This window comes from Olea europaea, chromosome 1 (assembly GCF_002742605.1).
Source record: "Olea europaea var. sylvestris chromosome 1, O_europaea_v1, whole genome shotgun sequence".
NCBI classification, from domain to species: Eukaryota; Viridiplantae; Streptophyta; class Magnoliopsida; order Lamiales; family Oleaceae; genus Olea; species Olea europaea.
This window is the reverse complement of record NC_036237.1, coordinates 13,580,625-13,599,993: the sequence shown is the minus strand read 5'-3', so window position 1 is coordinate 13,599,993 and position 19,369 is coordinate 13,580,625. Positions and strand designations below refer to the sequence as shown.

Genomic DNA, 19,369 nt, shown 5'->3' with positions numbered 1-19,369 from the left:
TTTTTTTATTTTCGAAAACGAATTTTTGAAAATAATATGCCGAACATATTTTGAGAATTTTAGAAAATTAAAAATTAAAAATGACTCCAAAACGAAAAATTGACGCCACTGTTTAGACAGGATTTATTCGATAAGTCCATCACCTTTTAAAGGGCGAGCCTTCGAAAAATTACTCTAGCTTTAACACGGCACAACGACGTCGTTTATTCCAAGAATCGTCTATCCGCGAAGCCCTGGTCTCAATCGATTGTATTCTGATTTCTGCTCTGTGATTTTCGAAATCGTCTGTCGATACATAACAAATGAAGAGGGGACTGCTGTGGAACGATGAAGAAGACGATGATACACCATCTTCCGACGATTCCTCGACCCTAGATAAAGACCCGGAAGATAATAAAGCCTCCAAATCTACTAAGGAGAATTCAATTCGATCCTCCAAGAAGAAAACTTGTCAAGGTAACAATATTGCTCTCCTCTATTTCTTATATCAGTATATGGTCGGAAAATTTATGTATTGATTGTATCTTGATTAATTTTAAGACATATTTAGTCCAATTTTTACAAGAAGAAGTATGATATGTCTTTTTCTTAGTGATTTTTCCCAATATCTTATTTGAATTCAATTATTCAACCCATTTATATATTTTTACGGGCGGTTAGTTTATGTTTATAACTTTAATTTTGGTTTTCATAACGGGTTGATTGTTATAGTTTTTGAGAAAAACTATAATTATACATTCTTGTTATTTGTTGCTATGTTGTTGTGCTGTCTAACTATACCTTATTTATTTCTTGAATGATTTTATTTGATCGTCTTTCTAGTTGCACTGATACAGATACAGATCCAGATTCAGATTTTTAGCTTGATTATAAATATTGATTATTGTGGAATGCACGAACAATAGCCATTACATACTGCTACGAGATATGACTTTCTTGGTCATTAAACATCATCCAGGCCTTGATGACTCTCTGCTGTGTAAACTATCATATTGCCTGCAGTGCAGGGTTAACCATTTACACCCCCTATCCAAGGATAAAAACCAAAACAGAAGGAAATGGATGAAAAGAACATGGGCATTTGATGGCTGATGATAATTTTGCTGCTTCTTGTGGCTAACTTCATTCCAATTCCTGATTCACTTAAACTACATTCAATTTGCCTAGTAATCTTTCATAGAAGTCAATGTTAAACTTAAACTTCATTCCATGTAGTCGTCATACAGCTGACATGACATCATCTTAGTCCCATGTTAAATTGTAGAGTTTAATTATTGTCGTTGTGCAAAGCCAATAAGCGGATTGACTTCTACGGTGAGGTCGCCGTGGGATTGGAAGGGGTCAAGAAGAGCTTCCCCCCCCCCCCCCCCCCCCCCCCCCCCCCCCTTATTAAAGACAGTTATAGAATTTCACACTAGTAATTTCGATTTTTCCTAATTTGTCTTATAGATAGAGAGTCATCCTTAGGGTTTTATCATTACCATCATAAAAGAGAGACAGAGATTAGAGAAAATAGGGCGTGCTATTTTCTCTTGTATTCTTTTCATTGTAGTGAATTATTGCAGCAGCGGAAGAGGGTGCTTGTTGTTAAGTGTATTTTTCTTTATGCAAATCGATTGCTCTCGGTATAATAGAATTAGGGTTTCGAATTCTTAACACCCTAGACTCTCCTTCCATCATTTTCACTGCACCTCCACCCACGCCCTACAATGATTTTAAAAAATAATAAATAAATAAAAAGAGATTTTAATTTGCTTGACCTTGAATTTTTGCTACTTGGATACAGTTGACTCTGCAAAGAAAAAGAGCAAAGGTCTTGACTTTGAAGCTTTGAGTCAACATGGATATAAAGGAGGACTATCAGTCTTGAGCATCCCACCACCAAAAGAGCCTGATCAGGAACAGGACTGGTCTTGGTCATCGGGAAAGGAAACTCGGACAAAGGAGGTAGAAGAAACTTATGAAGATCGACTGAGAACAAGAGATGCATTAGTTGATGCAGAGCTTCTAAAAAACGTGCAAACACAGAAAGATAAAAAGAATCTTTCATTTCAACAGAAGGAGAAGAGGAAGAGAGATCTTGGTCAGGCTAGTCGGGGGAAGAACTATGTGGAAGAAGAGAAGAGGTTGCTAAGAGAGAGTGGCGTTTACTCTGGGTTTGATTCATAATATGCCTTACCTGTTTTTATTAGTTTCACTTATCGTTTATAGTGTAATCTCGAATCCCGTATGACATTTCTAGTACTAAAGTTCAATACATTTTGTAGTTTATGTGTGCTTTGGGTGAATCCACTTTGCAGTATTGATAGCTTGCGGTTTATATCAATGTTTTAAGTGAAAACAAACGCTTTTTATAAACCGATGTGGCTATACATACTTTTTAACGAAGAAACTGTCCAGGACTAGTAATTGAAGATGTTTCTTTACAATGACTCTGATTGATATTGTCTCAGCTTGTTTATACAAATTTTGGCTTCAATTGGCATGTGTTTTCATGTTTTTAGATGCTTCCAACTGTGTATTTTTACGGCTTCCAATATCTTTATCATTTTCCACCTTTCCATCTTTATCTAGTACGTCCCTCATTTTACAAGGACACTAAGATGAACATCCAAGAGAAGGTCATTCGGTGAGAATGATTTATTGGCAGCAAAAAGGACAACGGTCGTAGGTAACCTGGCAACTGACTAATTTTCAAGAACAAATTTTCCATAGTAGAGCAGTACATAAATAGTTGGGTGATGCTACACACACGTAAATGACTCGTCCTTTAGTCCGACACGTCTTCCCTTCTACCGTTAGTTTCCTCAAGATTCTTAAGATAGGGCAGCAGATCTCCTGGAGAGGGTCCTATAAATTGCTCTGATAGTGTTGGGAGTTGTTCTGCAGCAACCTCCTCTGAGGGAAGCTCCTACTTCACACCATTTGGGAAAAAAAATTTGAAAATTTGGACCGTTACCCACAAGTCCTGCTGCCTTTGTTGATCTGCTATTCAAAGAGGCGTGAAAAAATTGAAAAAGAAGTGTGTGGTGTCGGTGGCCCAAGACTGTGTTAGGTATCGGTTAGAGTTCATATAAATTCTGAAAAGGAAAAGAGCTATTGATGGATTATATTAATCTTGAGATTATTAAATATAAATTAGGATTATTGGATAATAATAATATATTTATATTAGAAAAATTAGAAATTGAGAAAAATACCTACAAATAATAAAACTATTGAATTTCACATATTTGGATGAATTTTCAAAATATTTCATTTTTTTTATTTTTATATATTTTTTTTGCTGGTTCGATTTAGTTTTAAACCGCAATTAAAATTCTCAAACATAAACCAAACCATTTTGATTGGTTTGGTTTGGTTTGGTTCAAAACTATTTCGTTGATCAGGTCCACGTGGCACCAAACCGACGGTTTCTAAAAGGCGATTTCGATTCAATTTTTCAATTTGACGATTTTTGCTTACAGCCCTAGTGGGAGAATTGTGTCTCATTTTACATTATCAAGAATCCTCATTGCACGAATTTTTATTGAAATTTGATTTATCCCAAAAAATAAAATAAAAAAAAATAAAAAAAATGAGGTTGTTCTCAGTTGAACTAGATTATTTTGAAGGAAACCCTTCATAAAATAGGTGAGGAAACAGCATTGCCCTTGACTCTACAATTTTTATCAAGAACAGAATAAAATAAAATGTTAGCACGCTCTGTCAAATAGTTTATAAAAACAGTATATCGACGAGCAGCGTCTTAAAGAAACTGAAATGAGAATGTCAAGAACTCACCACCCACTCCTTATCAGTATCACAACCCTCGCCGCTATTTGGGTAAATAAGTATCGGTTTAGTTGTCACCTGAGGGAACAATAAGTAAAATTAAACAATAATACAACTGAGCAAAATGGAACTAAAGATAATGTTAAAATCTTTAGGGATTCACACAACAAATAATGCCAGTAGAAGGGGGAAAACCGTTGTATTTTTCTAATTGTCCAATATTATAGGACACAAATGAATAGCTCCACTTGTTTACCACAAAACATGGAACTGCTGTTGGGTTTTTTAATACCTAATAAATTTCGGGCTATGATGTTAACGAAGGTTAATGTATTTCATAGACATAGGCCATTTGAATAAGTCCAACAACCAAGTTCATGAGCTCCAACCGGTCCAATTATATTCGCTCTTAGATGGATTGAATTTTGGCCTGTTTACCTTTTTTTTTAGTCCAATTAAAAGCCTAACCCTAAACTATTTATAAGACTACAACCCAAGCTATATTCTAGTGTGATTTGTTTGTAAGAAAAGGAGAAACTCGGCTGCCCCCTTTGATGTGTAATAAAACGGCCCCTTTTGGTGTCCAAAACGATTGATTACTTTGTGTAATTTGTGGTTTCTTCATAGCCTATCTTTGTAGTGTTTTCTTCTTACCTTTGTTGCTACAAATAATCACTGTTTCTTGTCCTTTGTGGGTAAGATTGAATAGCAACCGAGCTGAATTATATTGGTTGTGGATCAGAATCGGTTGGTTTGGTTGTCTGATAGAGAAAGGTACGTTGGACTGAACCCGAAAAATATCGATTTGAAGATCTTTGGAGTGAGCTTTCGCGATATTTGATATCAGAGCTTCAAGGTGGTGCTTTTGGCTTGTGAAACATACAAAAAAGTCTAGAAAAACCAGCTGAAACAAGGCAGAAATCAGATCGAAAAATTGTACTATAAATATTCAAAAATCAGCCCCTGTTTTCGTGTTTTCTGGCTAATCTAAAAGGAGTTTGGTGAAACGGAGACCACTGATGTATCATGCAGGTGGAGGCAGTCCCGACGATCAATCACATGTGGCAAGCGGCGATGCATAAAGCCCACGCACAGAGAGAGTGAGGGCCTATAAGGACACATGGGACCGAATTTCGAGATTGTCTCTTCAGGCAATTTGTTGTTAACATTATTTTTTAAATTTTGGTGTTGTTAGTTTTTTGTTTTAGGTTGTGCATTAGAATTTGGACATAGTTGTTCTTCGGACGTTCGGGATTCGATCGTGGTTGGTTGGTTGTTGCAATTGCTAGAGACTTTAGAACGAATAATGATGATCCTAAAGTGATAAATTCGTATCCCTCATAATTTACGGACTCGGATTGTTTCGCTCTGGTATATCGGCTTATCTTAGTTTAAATTTCAGCATTAGGGCGTTATCGTGTGGGGGTGACATTATGTTTGTAGTTACCGTGAGGGGATAACAATGTTGTGCTAGAAATTTATGAGTTATTTTGTCGCGATCCAATTTTTTTTTTTTTTTTTTTACTTTATAAAAATCAAACAAATTTTTATTTTTTTTAAAAAACTCAAGTCACTACCAAATATTTCTTTAAAAAAATAAATTGGTTTATAATGATGTTATCCCTTGTCAATAACCTAAAGAAATCTTAACATGTGAAATAAAAATCATGTTATGATGAACTTTGAAGAAAAATATATAAGGGGTTTCATTTTAGCAAGAAATATGCGTAAATGTTATTAAGCAATTTTCCTTACTGATGTTAAAATAATGGTAATAAGCATACTTTATTCTCTTTTCCTCCAGTAAGTGAAACATGGCCTCAACTCCCCTAATCTAACTTCATTATAGAGTCTTCATTAATTTGTCATGCATTGATATATCCATAAATCAATTTGAAAGGCAGCAGTAGCACCCTAATCATTAAAATTAATACAAATCCAGGTGACATTATCATAAGTGTTCACAGAAAATAACGGATGGCTAGCAAGACGAATTGGACTATTATTAGTGGCTGGTGAAAATGAGTAATTTCCCCACATTCTTGCTGATTCGAGATTTCGGACATGCATATGTTACGTTCTATCCATAATTAATTACATGTAAAAATTTGTTACTACTAATGAAAAATAGCAGTAAAGGGAAACCAAACAATTTAATTCAAATATTTAATTAAAAATGTAAGTTTAAACATGTCAATGTAAAAAAATAAACATGCACAGTAAATTTAATTGTAAATAAATTTCCATGACAACTAAATTAAAATAAATGAGGTTACGTGCTAGATTTTAGATCCTTGTTCCTTAGACGAGACACGACCACACTATCAAACCGCCGCACTCCAACACGACCCGTACTATCCTGTAAGGTAGGGAAAAAGGGGTGAGTATGGGGAATACTCAGTAGGATACAAATATTCGTACAATCCCGAATAACATTTATCATTCATATATCAAAATAAATCATACTGTCATATCATATTTTTAATCGGTAAGAGCTCAATCATATCATATCATTTGTACCGGATGGCCATATATGTCATATCATATCATTTCGTATCATTAACAAAAATATTTATCAATATGAAATAACAAAAATTAAACGGGACAACCACTTGCACGTCGTATCCTACCTTAACCTTCAAATGCATTTCAGCCCAAACAAAAATGTTGAGATATGAAGAATGCTCTATAAATGTTACTGCAAAGTCTTTCTTGTTTGAGTGAAATAAAAATATAGAAGAAAATGATTAATAAATATAGGATGGGGAAGTTATTAATTGTTGAAGTGAAGAAACCGTATGAACGTGAGATAAATGAAGGAATGTGGAGAATCTTTCATTTTAGTTGCGTGGTGGGGAAAAAGTAGTAGGTATGTGGAAGTTTCTTAGAGGTGGCTAATTTGAGTGAGAGAGAGAAAAAAACTCAAAGGAAAAGTAACGTGTGAAAATATAAAATATATATATCTCAATATGCGCCACTAATTTCAATCTATCCAACGAGCCCAATATTCATATACTTATCGTTGCTCGGTCAAAATCTAATTATTTGACCCAAATAAAATTGAAATTTGCTATGTATCATTTTAGTCCCTAACTTTTCAAAATATTAAAATATAGCATATAAAAATTTAATTCTATTTCACGAAAATTTAGGACTTTACATATTTGCCATATTTGAAGTGTTGATTTTTTATTACAAGTTAGTAATTGATTTTGTACTTTAACTATCACATAGTCATTGTTTGAGACTGTATTGCTTGAGAATTTGAACTTTTGTTTACATATTTTCGTGTTGCATTGATTACCATGTTAGAACACCTAGACTTGACATGTTTGAACATTCTCTTGATCTAAGATTGTGAAACTTACGAAACCTTGAAAATTTAAAACGGTGTATATTGCAACCTTAGGATTATTTCGTGTGACCTATTTGTACATTTGGTTGTTCTATTTTCTTAAAAATGTCTTCACGTTTCAAAGTTGGTATTTTCAACAGGAAAGGGGATTTTTCAATTTGACAGCGAAAGATGAAGGGTATTTTGATCTAACAAAAAATTTTAAAAGCCATAAATGGCAAATTTTCTACAAACTTAATAGAAGCACAAAAAGAAAAATATGATAAACTTGCTTACACTTCAATTATTTTACACCTGTTTGATACCGTTTTGAGAAAAGTTTGGAAACTTGATTCTACAAAAAAAAACTTTGGGAAAAGTAGAAGAACTTATATTTGCTTAAGTCCAATCCTAATAAGCTGTACTTGTTTCAATGATTTTTCAGCTTTAAAATGGATCCCTCAAAGGATTTTGACGACAATTTAAATGTCTTTAACAAATTAGTTCATAACATTGTTAATTGTGATGAAAAGATATCTGAAACATATAAGCTATTATCTTGCTAAATTTCATGCCTGATTTATATAGAGAGGTAAATAATGCAATTAAGTATTGTATGGACACGTTAACACCCATGATTGTCATAAACTCACCTAGGAGTAAGGAGATAGAGATTAAGGTTGAAAAGGAAGATAAGGGAAGTTGTAAGTTACATATGTGAGGAGTAGGATGAAATTTAAGCAAATAAATTTGGGTAAAACTTAAGACAGTAATGATTGAAATAATGACTCGAGTGATAATGGTAATAAGAAGAAGAGCAATGGACGAGACAAGTCTAGTGGTAGACGGCGTTATAACTGTAGTAAGTCTGAACACTTTATTGGAGACTATCCCAAGAAGAAGGATAAGCAGAAGGGCAAGATAAGATGTGAGGCGAATTTGGCTTTAGGGTTGAATAATGACCCTTGCGAGGTTTATTGAGAGTAAATCTAGTTACTGCATGTGCATTTGTGTGTAATATTTTTCTGCATGTATGTGACTGCCTAATTCTTGTTGTATGGTTATATGCTACATTTCAATGTGTTTGATATGTGCCTTTGCATGAATTTGAGGAAATATGATTACTTGGTGTAATTGTTTGCAGGCATAATAGGTTTTTAAGATGCATTAGCAATATGTCGGAGGTCTTTTGATGAGGTAGAGTATAAATACCTAGGGATACATTGTGATTTGTACCGGGGATGTGGAGTGTGACATTTAAATCACGAGTGAAGATATGATTAAATGTTTATAATCATTTATCTTTAAAGAGACCTGATCAGCTAGAGCGCGAGAGAGGCACTTCTAAAACTTCTGTTAGGTGGAGACCCATTATCCACTAGGTTGGGAGAAGTGATGTGGTGATAGAGGATTATCCTGTAGACTTAGGATCTATTGTGACCTGCCAGTTAGACATGAGTTGGATAATCAGTCTAGTGAGTATAGTGGGCGATGAGAGGAGATAAGTGTTCTCAGGTGTGAGCAACACGAAATGGGATAGGATAAGTGTGGTTAGATCTTCTCGTTTGTCATTTATGCAGTTGTTGCATATATGTTTGACCGTGTGTTTGATTAACTTGGTGTTAATCCGTGGTTCTTTGTGAACATGCTTCTGAAAAGATCTATGTGTGTTATCCTATAATATATCATCATCGCATATTTATTTGCTTTTGATTGTTTACTGTGAATATTTGCTTCTACTTGGGTGTTCTTGATCTTAGCGTCGATGAGTAAGTGGAGCAAGTACTGTAAGTTGGAAACACAATGTATGATCTGTGATCCAATTTTATTAGCTATTTTGATTATACAAGTGCTAACTGTGTATTTTGATTGCTTGTAGATTTATTGGGCATCAAGGTGGAGATTTGTTGGATTTTTTGATAGGAAAAAAAATCATATTTCAGGTATATTGTTTACATCAATTCAAAAGTGAGATAAATAATTTAAAATTTCAAAATTTAATTAAATATAAAGTCACAGTTATAAAATTGATGGTCATAGATACACAAGAAAAAATCACAATTTATTTATTCGTTACATATCATCAAATTAATTAGTTACAGATTATTTTGAGGTCCCAAATAAATTTTTTTATAGGTTACAGTTTATTTCAAGATCATAAATCGAAAATTTTATAGGTCACAGTTTATTTTATTAGTCATAAATAAAAAAATTATAGGTTACAGTTCATTTGTCGGTCACAATTGATTGGTCAAAAATTATTTTTAATTGGTCACAAATTATTTTTCAATCACATATTATCAAATTTTTAGGTCATAATTGAGTAATTGGTCACATATCATCGCCACCAACATTACCATCAATTGTGATCACCCTCTCCCTACAATCATCGCCACCACCACAACACCATAACTATTGTCAACAACAGCAAAATGACCACCACCATAGAACCGTCGCCTGAACCACACAACCACCGCTTGCACCACACCACCACACACGGATCCACCCTCAACACAACACTACCATAACCACCGCCAACAACAATAACAAAACGACCACCACCACACGACCGTCGCCTACACCACACCACCACACAATTGTTACGTACACATTAGATAACCACCCACAAATCAGAATACCTACACCACCGCTGCCTTATCAAACATTGAAATCCCATACATGGGCTAATCCACTGGCTTCAACTTGGCGAAAACACAAACTGCGCACAAAGGCGAAACCACGGATCATCGTGATATGTGTGTACTTGCAAACCACGGATCGTGCGTAGAGGCACTGTGCTGGAATTGCGCGAAGTGACAATTGCTCATAGCGATGAACTCTGCTGTAGTATTGTAACGAAGAGGATAGAGAGTTGGAGAGAGAAAGAGAGGATTGAAAGAAGACAGAAAGAAGAGGCGATCGAAGCTCTCTGCTCACAGCGACAATCTCCAGTGTAGTGTCCCGACGACGGCGGCCATGTGTGCCAAGGAGAGGAGAGAGAGAGAGAGAGAGAGAGAGGATGGAAGAGAAGGAGAAGAGGTGGCACTTATTGCTTACAACGATGATCTCCAGTGTGGTCTCCGCCTGCAGTGGTCATGTGTGACAAGGAGCATACAAAGATAGATGGAGAGGATGGAAAGAATAGGGAAAGTATGAGGAGAAATTAATTAGGGTTTTAATTGGGTGGATGAGATAGAATTAGAGTATATAGTGAAAGTTTATTAATATTATATATATATATATAATTGTTACCTGATTTTTGCATAAATAATCTTTTAACCTTATTTTTGAAATTCAATCTTTAAACACCTGTATAGATATAATTTCTACTTTTTAATATTCAATAAATCCCGAGCTATGATGTTAATGTAGATTAATGTATTACATAAGCATTGACCGATGAATGAAATAAGTTCAACAACTAAGTCCATGAACTCCATCCGATCCAGTTGTATTCCCTCTTGCCTGGCTTGAATCTTGGCCCAAACACTGTTTAAGAATAGTTTTTTTTCTTTTTACCAAAAAAATGGGGCTCAAACAAGGGCAAAGTGAATAAATATGACATGCATTAGACCTTCAAATACATGACAACTTCTGTAGTATAACCATAAATATTTCATGGTCAAGGAACACTTGAGGAAAGGCCCTAGAGGGAATAATTGCACAGTTTCCTTCTTTTTCCACCTTCTGAGTTCTAATCCATAAGCTTCCTAAGCCAAAAATAATTTGCAAAAGAAAAATCTATCAGAAATCATAAACAGGTGAACTTTGTGCCTAAAAGTACCTTACCAAGAGAGTCATGCCAGAAGGAAAAAAAATAGTGACACGACGAGAAAATTAAGGAAAAGACAAAAAATAAATACCATCTTGACAGATTAAATCAGATCTTGGATGAATCTAGGAAGGGTACAGTTGATCCCCACGGCAATAATTTTCTACCACGGTTCAACAATGGCAACACACCCAGGCAAAGAATCACCACTGACCACATTAACACCATCGTTGGAGTTGAAGACAATCAGGCAGGAATATTTATGTCTTTTTCATCAAGAAGCTAAGCAAAAGCCTAGACAGCACCAATTATTGTAAATGTAAAAAAGTTCATGAGCAGAGCTCTATTCATTAATATAAAGCCAACATTGCACATTACAGATATTATTTTTAGAGGCAATAATGCGGTGAAGGAGATAGGAATGTTCTTACCTCAGTTTCTAGCTTGTTTGATACTATTCCAAAAGTTATAAGATCAGGACCAGAGTCTGCAATATATATATATATACACACAATATATACACACACATGCATACATAAATATTATTCCTTTGTAATGCAAATAAGGTCGCAGCCTATGGAAAATTCCAAAAAGCCAAGCTTACATAGATGCTAGGACAAACGTCATTAGAATTCATGAATTCAAGAATGGAAGAACTATCTTCAGAAATTGTGTGGAGCAAAGAGTTTGTTAAGTTTATTGCCTTGTGAAAGTTGATACTATAGAAACCATAATAAACCTAATAAAAGAGAAGGCAATAGCTCTTAGGCATTTGTGTTCAAGTCACCTATACTCAGATACATCAAACTAATAAGCACCATAAATTCCCACAGATGCCACAACTATGATTTGCCGATGTTTGAGAATTCTACCATCTGTCACGTGCAATTGATACACTTTCTCTGAGCAAGTTTTCACTTTCTTCTTGAGAAAAACCTTCAGACTTGAACCCTTGGATTGTTGCGTGTACAAATCCAAGTTGGGGGCATATTTCAATTCACATGTTCCTTCACATAGGAAAAAAAGATGAATAATCCAACTCGACCTGCATGGATGACACCCCCGATGATCAAGCCCTCACATGGGATGCGTGGTCCTGTGCGAATAAAATAATCCCGACCCTCCACGTGTGTGTGCAGTCATCCATTGATGAGGTTCATGTGGAGGAACAAGCACTTGAGTAAATGGAACGTTTGGATGATCGACATTCAAAGAAATTGACATAACTTTCACATACGATATCCGTTTTGGACCCATAACCCCATTTCGAAAAGCTCGCGATGATTTTGAATAAACTCATCACTTTGTCATGACATATGATGAATTTTGGCTATTTGAATTTGTTTATTGGATCAAAACAGCATTTCAAGTTTCTTAGTTTATTATTTTCAGTATTTGTTATTTTTGCTTTATAGCCCAACCCATTACGGGATTGTTGGCCCAGTAGGTTATTTGTTCTTTCATATTTAAGACTTTGAAAATGCCTCCTGGGTTTTTTGATTGTACATGAAATAAGAGAAAAACGTTGATTTTCTTGAGTTCAATCCGGTTGAATTTCTATTATCACTTGTTTGTAGATTCGATCTACATCATCCATGCAGGTCGTATAGCACGGTTGAGAAAAGATTTTTTTCGAATTTGACGAAAAGAAATGAGTACCTGGTAAAATGATGTAATTATTATATCTGCACCAGCTTCAAGGTAATCAAGGTGTACCTGCTCTATAAAGTAAACCATGAGCCATGCATACGGAATCATATATTTTAGAAATTTTCATTATCTTTTCAATTATAAGAAATGGTAAGTATAGTTAAAGGTTAAACCCTAACCTTAAGGGTCCCCTACCACCCCTGCCCTGGAGTATCGTGAGAGAGGTAAATCGCAGATTATGCCTCCAAGGGTACAGGGTGGAAGGCTGCTTGTACACTTGCACTTACCCAATAGCCAAATCCATATTTCAGAATTCGAACCCTTGACGCAGCAGCCTCAAGCAAAGCTGGATTTCTCCGCCCTCCCCTTTTACCACTTGGAGATGTGCCCTGGGGGCAAGAAATGGTAAGTATAGTTGATACTAGATGAGCTTGCCTTTTCTTTGAATTCAATTGTGGCCTGTATATTACAGGGAGGATTATGCTATGTTATCATACTATTCACAATTATATTATTCATTAACGCAAAGATCAAAAGAAACACATAGTATTCTAAAAGGCGTAATGTGTGACGATGCACTAATGAAGTGAAAAAATCAATATTTAAGTTTTAACTTAAAAAAAAAAAAAGAGAGAGAGAGAATCATGCACGCCTAGTAGTCAACAATTGTTGTTGACAGTTAAATAAGACACCAAGCCACTTAATTTGGCGTTTCTGCCGCGTATTGGAAAGCTTAGGCATCGCCAATGCGCACCTTTTAGAATAGTGCAAACACATAAAATAAAATACTAGGTTGGGCAACTGATTAAGACCAAAGGATGGTAGTGTTATAAATTAAACAATTAGGATGTGTTTAATTGCAGGCATAGAATTTACATGGAAAGAAAATAAATTTTAGGCAATTTAATTGTCGAGAAATTATTTCCATGAAAATTGTCAATTAAATGTATTTGTTGAGTTTATTTTCAGCCTGAAAAATGTTATACTAGTCTATTTTTTATTAGTAGATAGATGGGAGAGAGAGTGAGAAAGAAAGAGTAGATGAGAGAGAGAAAGAGAGTGAATTACCTGAAAAGTAAAAATTTACTCTTTCAAAAGAAATTTTTTTCTTTGTTTTCAAGGAAAATATGGTTACGTAATCAAAAGTAGGAAACTATTTTTTTATGAAAAATATCAATCAAACAGTACACAAGTATAAATTTGTATGAAAAATGATGTTTTTCATGAAAAATATTGACGATCAAATGTACTATTAATCTCATGCTATCAAGAGCAACAAATAATAACATAAAACACCCAATTTAGGTTAATCCTCGACACAGGTGAAAACTTAACATTAATAAAGTACAGATTAATTATATGACTGATTACTGAACTTTGTTAAATGTTGCTACTTAAAAATGCATCTCAAGAGTCACTAAATTTCTCTAAATGTTACTATTTATAAATGAACTTAAAAATGTATCTCAATGATCACTGAACTATGCACCAGGTTATCCATCCATCATTCAAATAAAAAAAATCTGTTAAGTTTTACAAACGGCGTCCACTTTAATGATAAATGGGTAACACGATGCATAATTCATTGATCATTAAGAAACATTTTTTAGTTCAGTTATGAAGTAGTAACACTTTGCGAAATTTAGTAACAATTGAGATACATTTTTAAGTTTCGTTATTAAATAGTAACAATTTTATTTTTCCTCCAATCAATCTCTGTGAAAGAAGAAACTAAATAAAATAAACAAAAGAAAATTTATTTTTATTCGATATATAGTTTCTATCAAGATGAAAAGTTTGTTTGATTTTTAGATCAATTGGTATCAGTTCATTGTATCTCAAATTTCTTATAAAAAAATTAAAAGATGAACTGAAAGAACACTGAAAGAAAATGACAGAGAAAAATTAAAAAATACAAAAATGTTCGAATTAGTGCCAATGTAAGTGAGGTTGATTTGATTTTTCAACTTTTTCCCTTCATTTTTAAGGATAAATCTATTTGTATAATCATTCAATGTTGTAGTTGTTTGGAAAGATGAATTATTTTTAAAAATGTGGAATGGCATGTTATCAACAATGTTGTCAAAATTATTGTACACCAAACATGATTATATTTTTTCTTGACCCTAAAAAATGTGCCAACAGATGTCGAGTTAAGCTGATGTCCAAGTAAACAGATTTCGATGGGCTTTAGACGGATACCTAATTTGGACACCCCATATCAGACGCCGGTTCACTAAGTTCTACTCTCTCTTCGGAAGGTGAACAAGCCACTCGAATTAGAAAGCAGAAAGTTTCAAATACTTACGGGATTGCACCAAAAAAAAAAGGTTGAAAATGGCCGGAAACCATGGGAAAGAGAACTTAGGATTTCAAAGAAACGTGAAGAATAGGGAAAGATTGTGAGAATTTGAATTCGGGTTAATAGCAAAGGCACAAGTGATTTTTGCCCTAAATTATAGGCAGATACATTCAATCTCAGTCGTTGGATGAGGATCAAGATCATCTAGCCGTTAATTATAAAATTAAATTTTAGCCACCTACCACATCTGCCGTCTCGCATTCAAAGGCCTAGATTATGGTGTCTTATTTAGTGCTCAAACACGCTTAAACAACAAAAGAAACGCCCAAGACAATCATCATTGTGCATTAAATACAACGATGGTTGCGTGTGTGGGAACTCAAACCATTTTCAGCCGTCTTTTTTGAGAATTGTAGAAGATAGCTAATCATTTCAGCACAGTCATTAACAAAGCCTCGTACTCACCAACTGAACAGGTAAGACCTCTTCAGCTTCATCACCAGCAACCTCATCCAAATTGACGAAGCACAACACCTCTGTCTCGACCTTTACAATTTCAGGATGATCAAATATTTATAATTATAACCTCGGATAGCTGAGCATCAATTCTAATAAAGTTCCTCAGTAAACAACCTCGATAGGTACCTCAATTATTCGTATATTCAATTCTTCAATTTTAATTTCCATATAAATATTCGCAAATTAGACTTGGAGGGCTATACTATTATGAAATTAAAACAGACTCCTACAAAAAAATTCAATACAACGCAAACTCTATGTTTGCATAAATGACCATACATAGACTTGAGGACTATTGTTACTGATCATATGTAAAGCTTTCAATGGAGGCGCCATGCACACACATGTGGCAATCAATCCAGACAGTTAAAAAATAAAAGTAGGAATTGCCTTCTGGCCAAGGCACTACCTCCATCCAAGCTCCATTGCCGAAGTGCTCCCATCCTTTAACCCAAATTCCTTCATGTCAGAGGCTCCCTCCTGCCATCTACAACGAAAGTGATAATATTCTTTAGAGCGGGTCTGATAAGCGTATCTTTAGAAATGATTGATGTGACATTTACGTTAATAGAGGTTAGATATGTCAGCCTAGTGATGTAGGACGGCTGACCCTTTGTCAAATGTATTTTTCAATGTAATTAATGTGAAACAAAATGATGTGATACTTCGATCAATTAGATGATGCCACGTGGATCTGAGCCAATGGTGATCAGTTCAACCTGGACACTATAAATAACAAGCTTATGTAACATTGTAAAGGATGAAAAAGGATACATTCAAACATACATTATTATTTCCTTTCTATGAATGTTCATTCAAGCCATCCTATTTATTTCTTGATTGCTCTCGATTGTGATGACCTCACACCTATATCTACGTAAGTAATCGATCTTTGAATCACCTATTAGGTATCCGTGTAAAGCCCGTCAAAATCTGCTTACGTGGACATCAACTGAACTCGACACCCATTAGCACATTTTTTGGGGTAAACATTTTTTAATTTTAAAATTTTTCAAAGTCATTCTAATCGTACATTTTTTCAAAAAAAAAAAAAAAAATTAAAATTGTAAGTAAATTTTAAAAAAAAAACTTTTTTATTTTTTTTAACAAAATATATTCTCAAAAAATGAAGTTTAACTTCAAGCATGGCCTTACAGCTAATTATAAGTAATATTTTTTCACAAACCAGTTTAGATAAGTTGTTTACCTTTTTTATAATGCTTCCTCATCCAAAAAAGAGTTGTATCTTGTTTTTTAAATTTTTGTCGGATGGATAAGCTCAAACTTTTGTTTGCGTTCATTTTTCTTGACAAATGAATCATTGGCCTTTGATTTTTACAATTAGTAGATTATTAAACACCACAACAATAATCATAATTCATACTTTAACATCTATAAATAACAGATGGAGCAATTTACATTCACAATTGTTATATATTCATCCCATTTCATATCCATCTCCACTAAAATATTATTTTAAAAAATTACTACTTTAATCCACGTCACATTACAATATTGTCATTATTAAATTCATTTATTTAAACACTCTAACTCCACACCAATTATATATATTCATTACAATCTAAATGCATTCCTAATACGATTTCAAAATTTTAAAAAATCACTATATTCATCAAAACCTTTGCTAGAACGCAAATGCTAACAATGACCCTTGTTACTTTTGTATATGAGCCAGCTTGAAATCTCTCTGAAATAGTAATTTCAAAACAAATTTTTTTTTTCTCTTTGTGATGTCATTTTTGAAATTATTCTTTATTTGCTACATGTATGGGAGAAAATAGCCCTCTAAAGTAAAATACCTTGATGGCCTCGTATAGTATAAACTTGGTTTATGCCTCTATTCAAATTTGTTGAGAGAGAGCAATGTATCGGTATAAGTAACGAAATGGATCCAGAGAAGGAAGAATTCCGGTTTTTTAGAATGTCTGATCATGTTTAATGACATGTGTGTGTATTTTTATTTATTTTTTTCTCTTTTTTTCTGGAGCACTTATATATTAGGATCATGAATGTCAGGAAGGAATAACTGACGAACTTAGTTGAAGATGATATTTTATGATTATTAGAGTATTAGGATTTTAGTTGAAGATAATATTTAATGATTATTAGGATTTTAGTTAAACACAAATTCTAAAATAATTTAATCAAAATAAATATGAGTAGATGAATTTACGGTGATCTATTCTTATTTAATTTTATATATGTCTATTTAGGTAAATTTTTATAAGATTAGAAATGTAATATAATTATCTTTTTAAAAGTGGGTGGATATATAAAACTGTGGATGTAGATAACGCCACCCTAAACAAATACTCGATAAAATAGCAACCTCTATTTTATAGTTTCAACTTAGTTATTAATAAAATAATATTTTTTCTGAAAATCTTCCCATTCATATCATAAATTAACAATTTGCTTAATATTTTATTAAAATATGATTATATTGTAAATTTTTTCTTGGCCTGTAAATATAGTTGGATCTTATATCTATTTTTTTTTTTTTATTGCATCTAGAAGTTTTGGGGATGAATTTTCGAATTGAAATGAAAAAAAATTATGAAGTGTTTTTATGCTTTGAGTGCTTCCTTGTACGATTCAAACCTCAATCTATTGTAACTATGAAATATAAGAAGACTTTTTTATATAAAAATATTAATTTTAATTTAATTTTAAAACATTTAATTAAATTAATGCAATTACAATGAATATTATTAAATTAAGTGCAATGAATTTATTTTTTTATTAATTTAATATATATTTAGTGAATTAATTTATGTTCAATTGATTATTAAAAAACAATGAATTTTTAGTTTATTAATGTATATTCATTGAATTATAAATACATCTTTAAATTAATAAAAAAAATTAATTTATCAATTAGTTAATACCTCTTTAATTAATAGATATAGAGTTTTCCGAGAAATTCCGTTCCTATGTGGCCCGGGACAAGAAGAGTTGTCCAAAGATATATACAATCTCAAAAGCTACTAATTTATAGATTATAACCTCTAAAAATTAAATTAAAAGATTTATATGGTCTCAAAGGCTCTTTTAATTAATAGATTTAGCCTCTGTTTGACACCACTAAATTAAAACTCTTTTTTCTCAAATCCATGTTCAACCACAAATTCATATAATATTATATTTTGCACGTTAATTCAAAATCTTTTTTTCTACTTTTTAATCATATATTCTCCAAAAAACCACTATTTCAAAACTCATTTTCATTATTAAAAAAACCTCATTTTAATAGGTGTCAAATTAATATTATTAAACGACTATTAATTCAAAGATGTAAAATAAAACTTCTATAAAATAATGATGGGACTAAGAAAAATTATTATTTTGGAAGGGTTATTAATTTAGCGATAAATGAATAATTTATTAATTTATTGATAAATGAATACTTATTAATTTATAAACTATTTTACATTTTTCATAACTTGTATTATATTTTATCATAATACATGTAGAAAATTTAAATATGTGTGTGTGTACACATTAAAGAGGAGACATTAATATACATGCATTGGCTTCAAAGTTTAATATCTTGAAAGATTAATCATTCAAGTTATTTCATGTACACATGAAACATAATTTCTACAGTAATTAGTTTTAGCTTAAGACCCCTAATCATTCCAAATTTTATACATTTTTTCTACCATGACGTGTCATTTGAAAGGAGTTTAAAAAAAAATGCAAGATTCAGTCAAATGAAGATATTTGAAGATGAAAGAATCAATGGATTGTGGGAAAATATTTCCTATCTACACTATAGAAATGTGATGGATTTCAAGCACCCTTCAAACCATCCTAATGAAAATGGCACGGTGATGAAATCTCCTCCTGATGAAGATATTATACGAGTACTCAATACACCAATGATTATCATGATCTAAATGATAATTGTTTACCAACTATTTCTTCAAAAGAGGTATTTCAAGTAATTGTAACCTTAAATAATCACTTTGTACCAAAAAAAAAAAAAAAAAAAAAA

General features: G+C 33.0%; 1 protein-coding gene across 1 annotated transcript; it reads left to right on the top strand.

Moving 5' to 3' along the window:
* The first annotated feature begins 148 nt into the window (after positions 1 to 148).
* Positions 149 to 2,432, top strand: LOC111394837. Its single transcript, XM_023020861.1, has 2 exons — positions 149 to 456; positions 1,787 to 2,432. Exons 1-2 carry the CDS (start codon positions 303 to 305, stop codon positions 2,167 to 2,169), a joined length of 537 nt encoding a protein of 178 aa, XP_022876629.1. The 5' UTR covers positions 149 to 302; the 3' UTR covers positions 2,170 to 2,432.
* The last annotated feature ends 16,937 nt before the right edge of the window (positions 2,433 to 19,369 follow it).

What these genes read in the sequence shown, in the direction of transcription:
- LOC111394837 (XM_023020861.1), top strand. Translation starts at nt 303, where the DNA reads ATGAAGAGGGGACTGCTGTGGAACGATGAAGAAGACGATGATACACCA. An exon ending in CAAGAAGAAAACTTGTCAAG is followed by an intron (nt 457 to 1,786) that starts GTAACAATATTG and finishes ACTTGGATACAG; the next exon opens with TTGACTCTGCAAAGAAAAAG.